Source organism: Oratosquilla oratoria, chromosome 20, assembly GCF_046742065.1.
Source record: "Oratosquilla oratoria isolate Oo_2021 chromosome 20, ASM4674206v1, whole genome shotgun sequence".
NCBI classification, from domain to species: domain Eukaryota; kingdom Metazoa; phylum Arthropoda; class Malacostraca; order Stomatopoda; family Squillidae; genus Oratosquilla; species Oratosquilla oratoria.
In genome coordinates, this window is record NC_134796.1 from 45,311,991 (window position 1) to 45,331,518 (window position 19,528).

A 19,528-nucleotide genomic window follows, 5' to 3' on the forward strand; every position below is an offset into this window, starting at 1 on the left:
CTTGACTGTAGATGGCCTTCAACAAAAACAACTAAGATTCGCATACTTGATACCAAAGTCTGACCTTTCAATACCAAACCTGGGCACTTGATACTTATCACCCATGATGTGCACTGCACTGCACTCATCTCCAAGAATGACAGCTCACCATCAAATGTTAATCCTCGTTACTATTCACTGAGAGCAACATCAAGTACCTGAATTTTACTTGTATTACTCTTGTAGGGTGGACGTTAAGAGACGATCATTTAAACTTTGCTCATCTCCAAATCCCACTTAGCATCCTTGCCTCTATCTGGAGGCACAGCCACATGGGATCCGGCACAAAGGCTGGGCCCAAGATTTTGATCAACTTTCACTAATTTTCCTAACATTTTTTCATGTAAACAGAGCTGTCAACCTGTAATCATTAACATCTTACAAGCTCATGACTAAGACACAGCCCCTCACTCACTAAACACTGGTGGTAATCCATCACTTCTTCCCCTAGAGATTTACACCAGGGTACCTACGGACTGCTGCCAGATGCCATGGAACTCCAGGTCTCCAATCAACGAAACTTGAGTTAACAAATGAATATGGTACCCAGTGCCAGGACTAAGTGCTTACCACTATAAATGGGATGGATAACCTACACTAATTATGGGAACTCACAACCATGGAGGTGGCCAGATAACCAAGCAAGAGCCCTCATCATTAAGGATGACACCTCATCAGCAGGTAGTGATCACCATTCATCGCAAGGAACTGACACTCAATCCCATGAACTAACATGCATCACCATTCAACTCTGAACCACAGGAATTAACAGTCATTACCCAGAAATCACATTACCATAGAGAGGAACACTCCATACAAAGGGAGAACACTCGTTACCACAACAAAGCACTCACTATTCTGGGTAGAGACTCACTGCTACTTAGGAACATACTTCATGAAATATCTACATTCACACTTAAGTATAAATGCTTATCAACCAGCATGAATGCTTACCAGTAACTAGCAAACCAGTTTTAACTTCTTGAAAACCCCATACATACAATGGCAAACTCTAGATATAATGACAAGTGACAGACTATTTCCTTTAGTCTTTAACAGGGTTTATGGCTGAACCCCCATTTGGATTAAGTTAAATTAAATTAAATAAAATCGCCCGATATTTGCCATAAAAATAAAGTGTGGAATTATGATGAAGGGGATATTGCCCTGCGACTCCTTTAGGTTTTATTCGGGTCAATGTTTCGTGACAAAGATCACTTCTAGGATCTGGACTAAATAGGTTAACCGAAACACTATCTGGAAATATTTGAGAATGTATACAAACCATAGTCACTCATGGGGCCTACCTCAACTAAAACTTTCAGACAAATGATAAAGTGGTCATCAGGCATTACTAAGCCAACTGACAATGATCCACTGCAAACTGGGTGCCATCATTGAGTAAACATTTGTCAAGAGTGCACAACTTGTTAACAAAAACATATCGCTGACTCATAACAGCCATCACCAGGTATGATGTATTTGTAGTCCCTCATTTACACTGAATTTTGAATGCTTTCAGTACAGATGAAAAAAAATAATAATAATAATTATACACATATACCAAAGGCTTTTTTCCCATTACAAGGGAGGTAGCCAAAAAATAAAGGCATGAAAACCACTCCCATCCATTCCATCCCTAACATACTCCACTCCCATCCACCCTTTTCCTAATAATAATAACAATAATCCATGAACACTTCATACACTCCCATGCAAGCGTTAATTACATAGGGTGGGACCAACAACATGTACCTGTACGTGGTGGTTCTACAAAATGGACATTAGAGAGACTTTTTCCCTGCTGCCCATCTTCAAAACCTGTCAGCACCCTCACCTCCATTTAAGGGACTGACAATTGGTCTCCAAATTGGACCCTTGATCTCACTCTATCAACTTTGATTTTTTTTTTTTTCTTTCTTTTCTTTTTCCTTCTTTTTTTTTTCTTTTTTTTTTTAACATAAGGAGAGCTAATAATTAGCATGCTCCCCTTTTCCTACTACTATAAGCTGGTGATGCCAAAACAGCCCCATGCTAATCCAACAAAAAAAATAGGGTCAACGTTTCTTCCCAGGGAGATCTACGGAATAGTCCAGGGCCGCTGCCAGCTATTGCGGGGCTGAAGGTTTCTAGTCAGTGAAGCTTGAGGCAACAACAATTATTACTATTATTATTATCACATGATGTATTACATGTGGTTATGTTATCCATATGCTGTCTATGGTATGTAATGTCTATGAGAGTTTTGTGAAATGATTTGTGCCATGACATAGTATGAATACCAAATCATGCACAGTGAGTGTCTTTCAAACAGCACATTTCCTATGTGTTAATTTTGTTTTTATGTAGTCGGATGGGAAAATTCACACAACAGTTTCGATTAGGGCAGGACGCTGAGACAAAGGTCCTGTGTTGGGACTGACATTTTCTTTGTTCTGGGGAGTCGCCACGGCAAGAGTTTTGGGCACTGGGGAGTGCGAGTTTCGACCTTCGTCCTTGCATGATGAAGAGGGACGTGAAGCAGCTTTGCACTCTTCTACCCGTGATGCGGTGGGTCGTGACATCTTCATGGCATTATTGTAACAGTTCTCCTCCATTTGGGATGCAAGGCTTCGGGTTGAGTCGGGAGAGGCCAGAGGAGCTACGATTTTCCCCTCGACCGTCTTCAGGCATTTACCGCCTTTGAAGACTTCGGGGCATCCGTTTATTGCAGGAGGTTCACCCGAGTCCTCAAATCTACCAACACAAAAGGCAACTACAGTTGCGTGATCCAGTTTTCCAGGAACCAGAGCCAATTTTTCACAAACCTGCAAATCAGAATCACATTAGTTGGGCAGAAATTTAAGTATATATATATATATATATAACAGCTAGTGTACTAGATTCCTCGCAAATCCCGTCCCACCCTCATTTGTGCATTGGTCATGATTTCATCAACTATAAGAAAGCCCCAGAATGGAATATCTGACAAATGCATCTTACCCACTGCCCTGGGTCAAAAGCAGTGCAGCAAGATACAGTATATCCACATCAAGGCCACTTCATTTAATTGGTGACCCCCCCCTCTCCTTCCCTTCATGCAGAAAAAGAGTAGGCAGAGAGAAGTCCCTTTCAGCTACATCAATTTATTATTCACACATACTTCCTAACCCCCCCATCCCCCACCCCCTCTTTTCCATGCATCACATCACCGATAGAAATACTCACTTTTCTCCGTCTGTTTCGCTGATCTGCTCTAGAGAGCTCTGGGGGTGCTGATTTATACAAATCTGGGTCTTCCAAGATCCTCCGCTTGGCTACTGTCAGTTTCGTGACAAAGTGCACCATCTCGAGGCACAAAGTTTGAGCAGCCACAACTGGGCCTGGGCTCGTTAAGCCGCAGCGCAGTAAGTCTTCCATCCGCAGGAGAGTTAATTCATGCCTCTGATATGCTTCTACCACTGGCAAGAAGGGGTCGTGCACGTCTTCTTCTGCGGATTGTGATTTCATCCGATTGACCTGCTGTAATGAGACAGAAAAAAATAAAATAAAATATATGCAAAGAAACAAAATAATACTTAAAATAACACCAATCACTTGGTACTTAAAGTTGTTCATTTTAAGAGGCAGTCCTATTTACATATATATACCAATCCTATTTACATACATATACCAATCCTATACATATAGCAATCCTATTTAAAAACCAAATATCTTATTGATTAATGCATTGTACAGGTATGACAAAGCAATACATGGGGGGAGGGTGGGTGCATACTTCAGCTGGGTAGCCACATCATAAGGGAGAAGAAGTCTACTGACATATAGAAAGGTATGACCATGTGAAGAGAATAGAAGGTAAATGAACTTAACAAAAGGAATTCGAGACAAATGTAGAGCTTGAATCCAAAATTGGGAACCCTGCAAGATGAATGTCAAAAAGAAACATCTCCCCGCTGTTCTTCTTCAAATCCCATCAACACTTCTATCAAGAGATGCAGACCCAAGGGGCTGGCATTCAATTGCCAGACTAAGTCCAAGATCTTTCTTCAAAACTGTCCCCCCCCCCCATAAGGAGAGTTGACAATGGGTGACTAATTGAAAATAGTTCTTCAGTTTTTTCATCCTGACCTCATGCACCTTCACATGAACCTCTTCTTCCACTTTTAACTTAAGTGACTTCTTCCTTATACCTGTTTATAGTTGAAAACCCAGACAATAACACAATACATCTTCTCTAAGTGACTTATGGTCCCAACCAGAGGCTGTTACCAGTTTCCTGGAGGCCACAGGTCTTCCACAAGAGACCAGAGGCAATGGATTCATTGAAAAATCCTGCACAACAGTTTAAGTTCCTCTTTACAATTATCAATAATATTTTGATCAGATAAGATAAGAGGGAGGGAAGGGGGTGGATGGGAGTGGAGTATGTTGGGGATGGAAAGGGTGAGAGTGGTTTTTATGCCTTTGTTTTTTGGCTACCTCCCTTGTAAGGGGGAAAAAGCCTTTGGTATAATTATGTATGTAAGTATTTTGATCAAATTTCCTTCTTCCTTTCTTCTGATTTCTATGCATTCATTCTAACTTTCTGTATTTTTCCTTTCGTCTACTGTTTTTTCTCCTTTTCCATTTTCCCTAAGCCACATCTCCAACATATTTAGCTGCCTTGCATTCCCACTGAACCAGTCTTTTATTCATTTCTTCTCATTCTACCCTTGGCACATATTTTTTCACTGATGAGCTATAGAGGTGTGAGCAAGTCTGTATACAAATGTTCACTGGTTAGCAAGAGAGTGGAAGGAGTTGACTCTCCTTATGTGAATGTGGTGGAAATATACAAGTAGTGTAAGCTGAGATAGAGAGAAAAAAATAAAATAAAAAGAGAGAGTGAGAGAGAGAAAAAGCATGAGAGAGAAAGATCTTGGATGTGGTCTTCGGATGGGCATCTGGGAGATGATCCTCTCTCATGTTCATCCTGCAGAACCAACATGTGCAGGTGCTCACTGCTGGTTAACTTTGTTACATGTACAGTATACACACATACATACACCAAGGGCTTTTTTCCCCCTTGCAAGGGAGGTAACCAAATTCAAAAGGCATAATTCCACTCCCACCTGTTTCATCCCCACCCACTCCACTTCCATTCACCACTCCCTCACTCCATCTTTTCTTGACTCCTTCTGGATGACTGGTCATCCCTGCATCTTACCCACTGTCCTGGGTCAGAAGCAATGCAGCAAGGCACAGCACATCCACAGCAAGACCACTTCATTTAATCAGCGACCCCACTCTCCATCCCCTCATGCAGAAAAAGAGAAGGCAGGGAGAAATTCCTTCTGGCTACATCAAAACATTTTTCACACATACTCTCCCTCTCATTCCCTTCCATGCATCACAGCATCATCCATATAAAACCATTCTCCATTCACCCCTATCTTCTGTCCTCTCCTGTCCTTCCTCAACAAACATTCCCCCTCTTTCCCAATGCCCCTTTTACCCCATCCATCCATCTCATCCTAAGTCACCCCCCTCATGTTCACTCCTTCCACACCTCTTTTACTAATCTTTCTTCACTCATTCTTTCCATGTGTCCAAACCATCCCAATACTCTTTCATCAACCCTATCTCCCAACTCCCTTTCCACCCCTGCTCTCCTCCTCACCTCTTTGTTTCTCACTCTATCCAGCCTAGTAACCCCTATCATACTTCTCAGACATTTCATCTCAAACACATTTAAACTTTTCCTCTCTTATGCCCCATATTTCTGCCTCATACAATGCTGTCGGTACAATGACCCCTTCACACAATCCTTTCTTAGCATCCACTCCCAAATGTCTATTTCTCATTTCATTTTTTAATCCCCCAAGGCATTTACTTGCTTTTCACAACCTGCATTCTACCTCCACCTCCACTCCTCCCTTTCCTGCCACATGCGACCCTAAGTATCTAAAGCTATCCACTTCCTCCAGCCTCTCTCCCTTAATACTCTCTTCCACTTTGCTGCCATCCTCTCCCCTTGTACATCTCATCACCTTACTTTTCCCCACATTTACCTTCAAATTCCTCCCCAAACTCCATCACTATCTTTCTTAATCCCTCTTCTGATCCTACCATCAGCAAACAACAACTGGCATATCTCTCGCACATTAATAGACTCAAATTTTATGGTTCTGGTTGGAAAACTGCTTCTGACCCAGGGCAGTGGACAGGATGCAGGGATGACCCGTCATCCAGGAGGTGCCAAGATGGGAGGTAGGGAGAAGGGTGGAGGGGAGTGGAATGTATGGGAAAGGGAATGGGTGGGAGTGGTTTCTATGCCTTTTCCTTTTTGACTACCCCCCATGTAGGGGGAAAAAGCCTTTAGTATATGTGGTTGGAAAACTCCTCCCAGACCCTCTTATGCCTTTGCTCTTTTTTAGGTATGTTCCCTTTGGGTCTACAGAGAGCAGGATGCCTAGTCCTATCCTCTGTCCCATTTTAGTCACCTTTAATAACTGAAGTGGAAACACTCAGTTGTAGTATTCTTTTTCCCCTACCACAGGGATCGGCGAAAATGGAAATGCATACTCAGAGAAGTGGTACAGACCAGGACATAATGGAGGGACAATTGCAGTATAATAAAGTAGCATCATTTCTCTATAAGTAGAAATTTCCTCTAACAGACAAAACGATGTGTGGCTGTGGTCCATAGGGGCTCCCCAAATAGACCCTAAAGTATCAGCTGCATGCTACTGAGCAGATTTTTAACTCACACTAACATACAGTCAATGGGGACAGGAACATGTACAGGAATGGGGACAGAGACATGTATAGAGGAAGAAGTAAAAAAATAAAAATAAAATAAATTAAAAAATTAAAAATAGATAAATAAACAAACCTGTCTCCCCTGTCGTCCTGCTTGATTCTGTGAACTGTTCCTGTTGTTGTTGTTCACGCTTCCTCGTGCTTCTTTGGCACTGTTCTTTTGTTCCCTCTCTCTTTCTCTTTCAGTCTTTTTGGGCACAGCAAACTTGCCTACGACTGGGTCAAAATTGTCTGAAATGCCGTCACTGGTGAGGAACACAATGTCCCCTGGGTCACAATATGTTAAGGAGCACGTCAAGTTGTTCAGTTCTGGATTTTGGCCGTCAACAGGACCCAGAGCGCCGAGTGCATCTCTCATATCACGCATGCTATAGATGTCATGGGAACCTGCAAGAAACACCAAATTTATAATCATCACCATTATCTTTAATCTACAGTTAATATATATATATATATATATATATATATATATATATATATATATATATATATATATATATATATATATATATATATATATATATATACATACATACCAAAAGGCTTTTCCCTCCCCTATGGGGGGAGGGGGGGTGGCTAATTCTAAGCCCACATCTAACCCTACACCAATCCAAAACCCATTTGTCCCCCCTCCCATATTTGCAACTCATGAATGAAGGGTCATGATATAATCCCTCTCCACTACCACACTACTGTGGTCAAAGTCAATGCATTGAGACACAATGCTTTCACAGCAGGTGCTGGTTTATCCCCACAGCTTCATTATATGGCACCCAACCCTTTCTGTCAGGTCTGCAATTAGTGTTATCATAATTTTTTGTTTTATCATCATTATCTTTGTCATTATCTTTGTCATTATCTTTGGCTACCTCCCTTGTAAGGGGGAAAAAGCCTTGGTATATGTATAGGTATGTATCTTTGTCACAGATTAAATGGTCCTGTCTCTTTTTTTCTCTCCATCAATCATACTTTACTTTACTCCTGAATGATGTGTCATCCAGGAGGTCAAGTTTAAATACATGTACAAAAAAATTAAATAGAGCTAACCTTGTGTGATCTCCCTCACTCCGTACTTGTGAGAGAACACGTATGCCAAGGAGTCCCCGACATTACACACGCAAATGACATACTGATTGGAGTCTGCTAAAGGGGCAACCACAGCAGCTGTGAGAGTTGTCAGCATGCCATTCTCCTGCAGGATCAGACTATGCGCGGCATGGAAGGACCTTAATAGTGACACAAAAATATCCTGGAAGAAAACAGAAAAGAAAAGAAAAATTAAATATGTTTTCACCACAAGTATTTTATGTAATCTTACCTTACTTAAAGAAAGAAAGAAAAAAATGGAGAGAAAAGGCTATCACTATGTTCCTATGCATGTTGTAGAAAGAAGCCTTTTTGGTATGTGTACATGAATGTGCTAGGTTTACATTACCACTTTCTATTGGTAAAAGATCATCTCTGACATCAGTTAATGATATTCAGCCTCATGATATCCCTTTGTCTTAGGGGGGACATACACAACCTAAAATGATGCTTAGTTATCTAAATCACACCTACATACAGGGAAGCATCAAGGCTGAACTACAACATTCTTTCATCTGCTCAGAGAGTGATATGAGAGTCTTTTTCTTTTTAGCCCTTTGAGAAGGAGAGAAAGACAAATAAAAGATACTTAAATCAACATAGCATTTTTAGAGGGATCAGTCTATTGAGTGTGGTAAGGCATACGGGAAGATGTTAACTGAGAGGACAAGGAGGGGAGCAGAGGGAGTACTTGGGGAAGAACAGTGAGGGTTTAGTAAAAGGAAGAATAAGTTAATTGATTAATAAACTAATAATACTTACTGTAGAGGTAGTAGGAGGTGATGCTGCGGGCGAGAAGAGTGCAGTATTGAGGTGGTGTAGGCAACCATGAATTGCACATCTTGCTGCAATGCTGGCTTTCTCACCCCAATTAACACCATCAGCCAAAGCCAAAACTGCACTATTCTCTCTGGCCACCAGGCCAAAGGCATCGGCAATTGGGTTGCCTGAAAAACAAAACATAGTTCAGGCTGAGTTTTCATGAACTATTCGTCATTTGTCCATTCAAAACTGGCAATTGTGACAAGTTACGTCCAGGCTAACCTGGAAACTTCATTCACTGAAGGAGTCTTAAACTGATACATGGGTTTTGCAAGGCAAGGAGGGAGATGTTCTTGCTACTCAATATTGTCTCTTCCTTACATTTTGGGCAATTTAAACTGACATGTCTATATAACAAAAGGCCTTTTCTCCTTTGTTAAGAGGACGGGCAAGTCAAAGACCATCTTATTCCTATCCCATTCCCATCCACAATCCTATTCATTGTCCCTCCCTTCTTAGCTCTTCATGGATAAAGGGTTATTCTTGTCCACTGTCACAGTGCTTAGGTTAGAGGCAATGCAGCAAGACAGCACCTCCAAAGCAAGACCTAACATCCAGATTTGGTTTACCCCCATTGCTTCATTACATGGCAAAATTTGGTGTGCCAAGAAGTAACAAAAGTACAAAGATCAAATAATTCCAATTGTCATCCCCTGATTCGAACCAGGCTCATGAAATCATGGCGCCATCATCTTACCAACTGAGCTATTGACCCTATAAAATTCTCCAACCTGGAAGCTAATCTACTTCCCAAGGAACTAAGTCAACTGCTAACTGCCGTCCGTACTTAATTTTTTACAGAGAACCAGGGCAACATAGCTAGTGGTTAGACTGGTACGTTTCCTTGATGGAATTATCATCGTTGTCATACCTGAATAGAATCACCAGACGACAGTCAGAATTATTTGATCAACATCACTGTCACTGGTGATTCTATTCAAGTAGAAAGATATTGCTGGAGGCATATACTAAAAGAGGAAGTGATGACAGCAAATAAAGTGTTTAAGAATAATGTACACAGTACATAGACCAGGGTGGTTAAGTAATCATATCAATAACAAAGGCTTGTTGTTTCCTCTGAAATACTTGTTGGATTAGCCACTTTTATATAAAAATTACCACAGAGGATCTATTAGTATGGTTTATATGCATTGTTTATATACTGTAATTATAGTTTTTTTTTGTTCAAATGTTGTTCCTGCAATTGATTTAAGCATGTTAAGTCTATGCATGCATTTGGCCCTTATGTTTGTATTGTGTTGTTTGAATGACATGGATGTATCTTATGTTATGCCAAGAATTTTGGGTGTATGTTTGTATGGTATGTTTGTTGTTGATAATTGAGGCGTGGTATGTATTTGTGTTCCACTGTCCAATTAGTGAGAAGTGTGGCTGTAAATTTGGTTGGGGCTATTTCGAGTCTATTTACAGTGAACCAAGTGATGAGTGTGTCGAGATATAGTTATAGTATTTCTGAGGGTCTGCGTTACAGTGTGGACATGTAATTGTTCTTGCATCTGCATAAAACGAGATTTGTATTTCTGAGGTGTCAGGTGTGGGGATACAATTGATCCTTGTGGTACTTCATTCTTAAAAGTTTCTGGTGTGCAATGATTGGCCATTATATGACACACAGGCATTTCTACCTGCCAGATATTTGGCCAGCCATCTTTTGGTATTATTGTGCATGTTTGTGTCCTGGTGTGGCAGCGTTTGCATTGTGAGATCACCCCCATCATCCCCCAACCCCAAGAGTTGGGGGACAAACAGCCATAGCACACCGCTGCCACCGGCACTTACACAGGTTGCACTGATCCCTGGGAGCAGCTTGAGTTACCCAGGCAAGTACCAGAAAAGGGTGTTAAAAAAGGTTAGTAATACAGCCATAGGAAGCCATGGCAGTTCTGATTACCCCAATTTTTACCTGCTCGTTCATGTGTGTTCGGGTGACACTCGTACAACGTTGTGGAGAGCCCAAAGGCACGCTCGTGGGGTCGATTCCAGTTGAGGACACTGGCTATTTCTTCCGTTTCACTCCTCTTCAGGTCTGGGTCAGGGGCTTTAAGGGTAAATACACACAGTTTTAAAAATCTTTTCAAATTAATGAAAGATTACCATCATTACCTAATTTGTACACATCAAATATCTGTGATTAATTATTCTTAAGTCTTTCTGGGGATATGTTCAGGGATATATCAGGGATAAAATTATTCAATATTTATACAACAAGCTCTGTGCATATTAAAGAAACATGTTTGGCCAGTTTGAAAAACTTGAAGAACTTGTTAAAGAACCTATTCATTTGCTAAGTCTGCATAACTGAGCACATCTACATACACTCTGCAAAGTTAATCATCTAAATTATGAAATAATATGTAAGTCAAGAGGGTTAACTAAAAATTTATTCTCTAATGTCCACATAGATTAAGGATTAAAGTTTCTACTACTGTATTTACATATTGCATATTATAACTTCACACAATCTAATCATTTTGATCAGTTCTTCCTTTCTTCAATTACATGGGACCAAAGTGTAAGAATTTAGTTAGTATCATAGCCTGAAAAAATCATCAACATGCAGTTGGTTTATTAAATTACTATGGTGCAACAATGATTTACAAAATGATTGTTACATGCAGCAAAATCAGTATTTACACGTAAGTATGAATAAGATTAAGAAATATGAGAGTAAATAAGTATATATTTGTTCAAAAGTGCTTAAGATAGTAATAAATATATCAAGCTATACATATGCTATGGACAAAGCCAAAGTAATGATAAAAATAATTGAAGCAGGCAATACTTTCTGGCTGTCCGCCCCACATCAGCATTATGCAGGTGTGGACACTGACACACTGGTTACTATAGCGTTCAAACAAAAGACTCAAGTCATGCTTTGCTTTCTTGGGAAAAAAAAAAATCCACATCTATGTGGGTCATTTTCAAATTTGCGCAATGATGCCTGCTTCCACACATCACTTTTACGTACGTCACATCTATAGATTGATAAGAGTGGGGAAGGAGAAACAGGGAGAGGCCATTACTACACTAAATAAAAAGGGTATTCGTGCAGACACAGCTGAGACGCAGATGAAAACGTTATGAAGTTGGTCACTTTAAGCCATGCAGGTGGGTTGCTCATTTGCTTAGTTGCTTCAGGGCACTTCTTCAAACAGACACCTTCGAGGCTTTGAGCCACATTCCTCGACAAATTCACACTCTCTGGAAACATGATGCACTTGACACGAACCAGCCTTGGCACTTTCTATGGCCATGCCATGATATATCTCTGAAAAGTACCAATGAGAATGTGCCAAGTGCATAACTTTTCCTGCTGATGTGAGTTTGTCGAACACTGAGGAATATGGGTTTGTATGTCTCACGTAAGAGAGATGTATGGGCACAGGCATCAACGGCCATTTGTTATGGCATTCGAATGTATCTGACTATTACGGAGGTTTTTACTAATGTGTGGAATGGTTCAACCCTTTCCATATCAGACGGAATACACTTAGGATATCCCTTAATCCATCGCTCACCAACTGCCACTTGTGCTGACATTTGAGCCTAGGACATACACCCACTTTGGGAATTGGTGGTGTTTTATGTCATCCTGGGGGGCCAATTCCCGCTGTGGGTTTATGTCCTGGGCCCAAATGTCTGCACAAGTGGCGGTTGGTGAGCGATGGATTAAGAGACCTCTGAGGACTTGTCCTCCTTTTGCTCCATCTGCTACCAGGTTACTTTGCTGAGCCATGTGTGACCACTTTAGTAATGAAGAGGCTAGACATCGCTTAACCCCTTCCTTGCCCAATGATTTTTTCGTTTTACGCTGTCAACAGGCTCTTTTATCATCTCTGTGGAACACTCAGTAGTAAAGGGGTTGATAAAAGAAAAATCTTGTGTTTGAACGCTACAAAAGGAAGATGCCCCTGCGCGCGCAGGATACTGCTCTTATGTGGACAAAGCGACAAGGCGTGAGAATCTGAGTGCCTTAAACGCAACCAACCAACCACTCGGCAACCCGAGCGTTTTCACTGACCTGCAAGATCACCCCCCTCAACCAACTCTAACGTCAGGAACTTGTGTCGCTGACTGGCTAAGCCTCCAGAGTCATTGCCGTTGGTCAGTACGGCAGACTCCTCCACCACCTCTTCTCCCTCGGGTCGTCTTCTTGCGTTCTCCCCGTTGATGCTGTCTTTGGGAGCACCGCTGCTGCTACTGCTGCCGGGGGCGTGGTCGTCTGCGTTCTGGTGAACCTCGACATCGACTAGAGCTGAATTTCGCGCAGAATCGAGGCAAGTCGAGTTCCGGGCTGATTCGACGTAAGTCGAGTTCCGCGAAGACTCGACCCCGTTGCTCGTCGTCGAACTCTCGCCCTTCGGCCTCCGGTTTCTTCTCTTGGTTTTGCAAGCCTCGGCGTACTGTCTCTCGAGGTCACCTGGGTTCTCGACTAAGATTAAAGGGTTGAGGTTGGAGTCCACCAACATAGTGTCTTTCAAGACCTCGAGTTGACTAGAAGAGACCATGATATTGTTGACAGCGTTTCTCTCGAGATCACTACAACTAACGAGAACGGCGTCGTTGGCGTTGTCGGCGTCGCTCGGGTCGAAGCCCAAGCCAGAGCCGTTGTCCATGTGGCTTCTCGGCCTCGGCGTCGTCGTTCTCGTACGTTGCCTGCTGCTGCTGCTGCCGCTACTACTACATCCGTTGCTTCTAATGCTACTTTCCACACTCACACCACCATACCCCGTACTACTTACATTCTCCCTATCTATCACATCATCACCACCACCACCACCACTACTATCACACGAAGCAGCATTCACTGCAGTCCTGGGAGTGCCACTCTCACTCGTGGAACTCGCGACACCCGGAGGGTCGAGAGCCAAACCGTAGGCCAGGGGCCCGTCCCCGAACTGGAGGTAGGCGCCCTTGGGGGCCCGCGAGGGGTTAGGGGACAACGGAGAGGGAGCCTCCCCCCGCCAGGAGGGCACGTCGCAGTCTAAGGAGTCGAGGCTCTGGCGGCCGCACAGACATCGGTAGGAGGACTTGGCACCGCCTTCAGGAGAGGTGCGGGGGCTAGCACCTTCCCCCGCTCCGCCGTCAGCAGCCGCGGCGCCAATCCCTCCCGGCTCCTGACTGCTCCGTGGGCTAACGCTGTTGCAGCTGCTCCTGACGGGGGACTGTTTACACGAGGAGGCTGTGGCGTTGGAGGAGGAGGAGGAGGAGGCCTGGTGGCCGTGGATGGGGCAGAAAGGACACGGCGCGGGCTTGTGGCCATTACTGGTGGCCAGGTTGGCCCGCTCCAGGGTGTCGACCCGCTTGAAGTAATTAGCTATAATGGCGTCACCAAAGGGGTTCTTACGCGGTGGAGGCTTCTGGCAGATGACGTAGGAGTTGGGCGACGAGTCCGACGTCGCGTCGTCGTTGTCGATGAAGTCGACGTCCGGGTCGTCGATGTCGACCGTCCGCTGGGCCTTGTTGACCGACGTCAGGCCGCCCCCGGGCCCCGTGAAGGCCGCCATCACCTTGGAGGACATCGGGCCGATGTCCCGCGAGGGGAGTTCCTCGCAAGACTTGCCATACGTGATCTCGGGCTGGATGCTTGGCGTCTCTCTGCGAACGGGAGGAACAGCGTCAATGACAACAATACTAATGACAATAATTATAATAATAATAACGTAACGACAATAATAATAATAGCAAATAATGACAATACTAATAATAATAATAAATAATAAATAATAATAACAACAATAACAATAAATAATAACAATAATAAATAATACTAAATAATAATAATGATAGTAATAGTAATAATAATGACTGACGACAAGATCCGACTCGCCACCGGCAAATCTATTTGCGTGTTACACGCATCCATACTCTACTTTCACCAATAATAAAAAATAATAATAATAATAACAACAGTAACAAAAAAAAAAAGGACCGCACCCTAATTACCAGCAAAGTCTAATGATGTGTTATTCACACAATAGTCCACTTTCAATAGCAATAACGATAATAACAAAGACCAAATCCTGGTCACCAACAAAGTCTATTCGTGTGTTATTGTCCAGACCAGGAGGAGGATGCATGAGAGAGAGAGAGGCAGGGAGGGGGGGAGGAGGGGGGGGGAGAGAGAGAGAGAGATGGGAGAGAGAGAGAGAGAGATGGGGGAGGGGGGGAGGGGGGGAGAAAGAGAGAGAGAGGGGGGAGAAGAGAGAGGGGGGGAGGAGAGAGAGCATCAAGTCCTTTAGTGGGGGAAACATTTGGAGCAGCTCATCACATCTATATGTCTCTGCTAAGATCAAAGATCCAAACATCAAAGAAATAAATTTGGTTTATGAAGAAGGACGGGATGTTGGGCAGACCAACCTCATCTTCCTCTTCCTCCTCCTCCTCCTCCTCCTCTTATTCCGCCTTCTCTCCCTCCTCCTCCTCCTCTTATTCCGCCTTCTCTCCCCCCTCCTCCTCCTCCTCCTCACCTTCCTCTTATTCCGCCTTCTCTCCCTCCTCCTCCTCCTCATCTTCCTCTTATTCCGCCTTCTCTCCCTCCTCCTCCTCCTCCTCATCTTCCTCTTATTCCGCCTTCTCTCCCTCCTCCTCCTCCTCCTCATCTTCCTCTTACTCCGCCTTCTCTCCCTCCTCCTCAACCCCCCCCCGGGTATTCTAAGTGACAATCTGGAGTGGGGGGGGGGCATATAGCGCCTATAATAATGATAATATTGATGATAATAATAATAATAATGATGATAACAATAACCAATGATAGTAATAATAAAAATTATAACACCAATGATAATACAAACGAACAATGACAATAATATAATAATAATAATTTTCATAATAATAGTAACAACAATAATAACAGCAACAACAATAACCATGACAACAACAAAATGAGTTTGAAAACGTTTTTATATATCGATGGACCGTTATACGAAACACCTCCTTCAAATTGTTTTTGAGGACGCACCTGTACTAGTGATGCACACACACACACACACAGACACACACACACACACACACACACACACACTATCAGAGCTGTTCGTAATCTGGGACGTGGTTCGTAAACTAAGACGGGACGCAAATTGGAATTATTCGTAAAGAAAACATCACCAGAAGAAAGAAGATCGATGAAAACATTGGATAAAAATGACATAGAAACTCTTGTGGGAAATTATTGAAATAAATATATAATAAATTAATACATGAATAAATAAGGAGGTAAAACAAACAAATAAATACAATATATAAACAAAATTACCACATGCCTAAAGAATATCAATAGTTATAAACTTCCTTACAAATGTGTCAACTCTTGGAAAACAGACTAAAAAAGAAAACGTTCAAATCTAAAAACCGTTAACAAACTTAAGGCTACGTTTGATCAATATAATATTAAATGTACTCCATCTTTCTCTCACACACGCACGCACGCACACATACATAATTCTAAAGACTTTCTTCATCGGCACGTAGAGAACAAAACAAGTTCCTGTAATGACGATGAAGACGACATTACGATATTACATCTACTCTTCAATCTTGTCGGCATCCATTGAGAGTACAGCGCCACCACTAAGTCATTCGATTTCAAAGACATGACGGGATTAAAAGGAGGAAGAGGAAGAGAAAAAGAAAGAGGAGGACATAATGGGGGAGGATGGGGAGGGGGAGAAGGGAGGACGAAGACGACGAGTATGATTATAAAGATAATGAAGAGAAGAGAAAAAATATCTTTATAAGATTTAGTTTGTTATTTTCACGATAAAAATATTCAAATGTATTTGATCACACCGGAGACCATTAATATACATGGCGTATATACTTGACAAAATAAAACAAAAAACAAATCACACACATTTCTCTATTGGAAATCTCAAAAAAATGCCCAATATTAGAAACGAAAAAATATTCGTAGATAAAGAAACTATATCAAAAAGTGCTTCTGGTATCTGGAATTTTTTCTTGATTTTGGAAAGCTTTCCAATAGAGAAAACTGTCAATAGTTCATGGAGATTTTGGGTTTTCCCATTTGACAAGTAAATATATCTATTTATTAATTAATAAAAATACGACGGGTTAAACAAGGTCACAACTAATTCAAAATATGGAAATTTATGTTTCTAAGCATATCATTGTTGAATAACATACACATCTTGAGAAATTCTTAAGTCCCTTCCCGGTCAGGCAATCATGCTTACAATCTTTTATAATACAATAAGTGTTTCATAAATATTTACTTCCGTGTCGTTGTAGCCGTTAGAAAGTGACGTCACAGCATTCGAATACAAACGAAAATAATCTTCGTCTTATGGTCGCTATTTTTATTTATTTATTTTTTTATGCGGGCTTTACCTTTTTGGCTAAATATTAAGACTTACACCCTTCTCAAATCAAAGGGCCGTGGCATTTTCACCCTTACAGGTTCCAAGGAAACTCAATACCCTGTCACTCTTCAGCTTGGCAAACATGGACACATTCGAGCCTGTCACATCATCACCGTCACCTCTGACGTCATCATGCCATAACATCATGTCCGTCACATTCGCTCCGTCAGGCCTCTGTCAGCGTTACGTCATACCGCAACCCCATGCGGCATCTGTCACTAAAAGTCTGCAGACGACTCTCGCCAATGTTGCATCAAATGCGGTGACATCTGGCAACAGCAAACACGTCATGTCGTCAACAACACAAATTTCGCAATGCAGGCCGTCGTAGACCTCAGCATCTTCTGGCGGAATATTTCCTTCACGCGAATAAAATGTTCCTTACAAATAACTAAACAAATAAATTGAACAAAATTAAAAATTGACATATGAATAAAATATAGATCGAAATAAATGCGTTTTCTCGTCTGTTATTCCCGTGAACACTTCGTTGCTTCAATTTTCGTGAGACATCTTCGCGCCAATTCCTTCAGCCGCCATTTATATTTTCTTTCTGCTTCTCTCAGCCCCCACCACACAAACAGCCCCCCCCCCAACCTTCCAATTCTGATTGTAGAGGGGAGGGGGGCATTTCATCCTTCCTCTTCCATCACACATTTTCCGTTAATGGAGTAGGATATTTGAAAAAAAGAAGAGAAAAAAAAGAAACACGAGATCAAACGCTGCGAACAACACAATTTAATTGTTGGGAAAGTGAAATTGAAAGAAGCGTGAGAGAGGGGGTTATTGTTCGGGTGATTTTTTGTGGAGGCGAGTATAGGAGCAACTGGGGAAATGGTCGAGAGGGGAGGAAAGGGGGAGGGAAGAAGAGGAAAGGGGAGAATATTGGGGAAAGGAAAAACAAGAAAAGATGCAGAGGAGAAGATAATGGACAAGTGGGTGCCTGGGGGAATTAGGGGGGAAAGAGAGAGAAAGGCGGGAGGGGGAGAGAGAGAAAAAAAAGAGTGTGAGATGAGAGAGAAGTAATCAATCGTGTAGATAAAGAAAGAGGAGGAAGAAAAGGAGAGAGAGATGAAAATGACGAGGAAAGAAGAGGGAGAAGAAATAGATGAAAGAGAAAGGGAAAGGAGGAGGAGGAGGAGGAGGAGAGGAAGATAAAGTGGGAAGACGGAGAAGTAATAGAAGAAGGAAGAAGAAAAAGGGGAGAGGAGGAGGAGGAGGAGGAGAAGGAGGAGAGGAAGATAAAGTATGGAGACGGAGAAGTAATAGGATAAGAAGGAAATGGAATAAAAAGGGGAGAGGAGGAGGAGGAGCTGATAAATGAAGGAGTTGGGTTATGTTGGGTTGAGTTGAATTTAGGTTAGGTTACGTTGGGTTGAGTTGGGTTGGGTCACGTGACCCAAAGTCTTTCAAAATTCCCCGTTCCTCTTTCCATTTAATCTTTTTATTCATTTACCTCTTTATGTGTTTATCTTATTTATTTGTTTGTTTGTTTGTTTGTAGTATTTATTATTCTTATTTATTTGTTTACTTTCTTCATTTACGTTTGAGAGAGTGTTTGTTTAGTGTTTCCTTTTCATTGTTCTTATCTAATGTGTGTACACACGTACACAAACACACACACCTACATACGTATACGACTTGACGGCTCAGTGGTTAGAGTTCCCGGGCGCCACTACGGCGGTCCGGGTTCGAATTCCGCCCAGGGCTGAATTAATTTCAGTATCGCTGCGAGTCGTTACTCCAACTCTCGTGGGCGGGGATTTCGGGATGTGCTTGCGTGTACGGTCACAGCATTACCCAAAGATCGGTAATATATTATGAGCTCTGAGCTCTCTTCTGGGAGGGAAATGCTGTCGATCACGAGTCCAGCACGTGATCCAAATACCATGGTGAATCTCTCTCACACACACACACATGATTTTGGATAAAAGTTATTTCAAGTGCAATAAAATTTATACGAAAAGAAATTTTGAATGATAAGGCACGGATATATCATTTGCACAATTTCGGAAGCGGGTAGGGAGAGAGGGAGGGAGGGAGGGAGGGAGAGGGAGATAGAGACAGAGAGAGAGAGAGAGAGAGAGAGAGAGAGAGAGAGAGAGAGAGAGAGAGAGAGAGAGAGAGAGAGAGAGAGAGAGAGAGAGAGAGAGAGAGAGCCATCACGTTGCCCAGACTGCTGACTAACCATACACGCAAACGAACGCAAACACAAAACCAATTTTTTTATTTGTTGTCTATAAATACTTCTTCCACATAAATCCCTCTAGCCTCTCACTCATCTTTTTCTTCCAAACATTCCCCTCCTTCTCTCTCTCTTCGCTCTCTTCTTTCCGCCACTCTCTTCCTCTCCCCCATCTCCCTCCCCTACCCTCCCACCCCACCAACACGCACCG

General features: G+C 42.4%; 1 protein-coding gene across 1 annotated transcript in view; it reads right to left on the bottom strand.

The window, feature by feature from the left end:
- Window positions 1–1,936: 1,936 nt before the first annotated feature.
- Window positions 1,937–19,528, bottom strand: part of LOC143036532 (uncharacterized) — a 246,822-nt gene continuing 229,230 nt past the window's right edge. The window contains exons 2-8 of the mRNA XM_076204005.1: window positions 12,773–14,349; window positions 10,655–10,789; window positions 8,671–8,855; window positions 7,870–8,071; window positions 6,896–7,209; window positions 3,247–3,540; window positions 1,937–2,846 (exon numbers count right to left, since the gene is read on the bottom strand). Coding sequence (XP_076060120.1) covers window positions 2,403–2,846; window positions 3,247–3,540; window positions 6,896–7,209; window positions 7,870–8,071; window positions 8,671–8,855; window positions 10,655–10,789; window positions 12,773–14,349 — 3,151 coding nt within the window. The 3' untranslated portion in view covers window positions 1,937–2,402. The remainder of the gene's footprint in view (window positions 2,847–3,246; window positions 3,541–6,895; window positions 7,210–7,869; window positions 8,072–8,670; window positions 8,856–10,654; window positions 10,790–12,772; window positions 14,350–19,528) is intronic.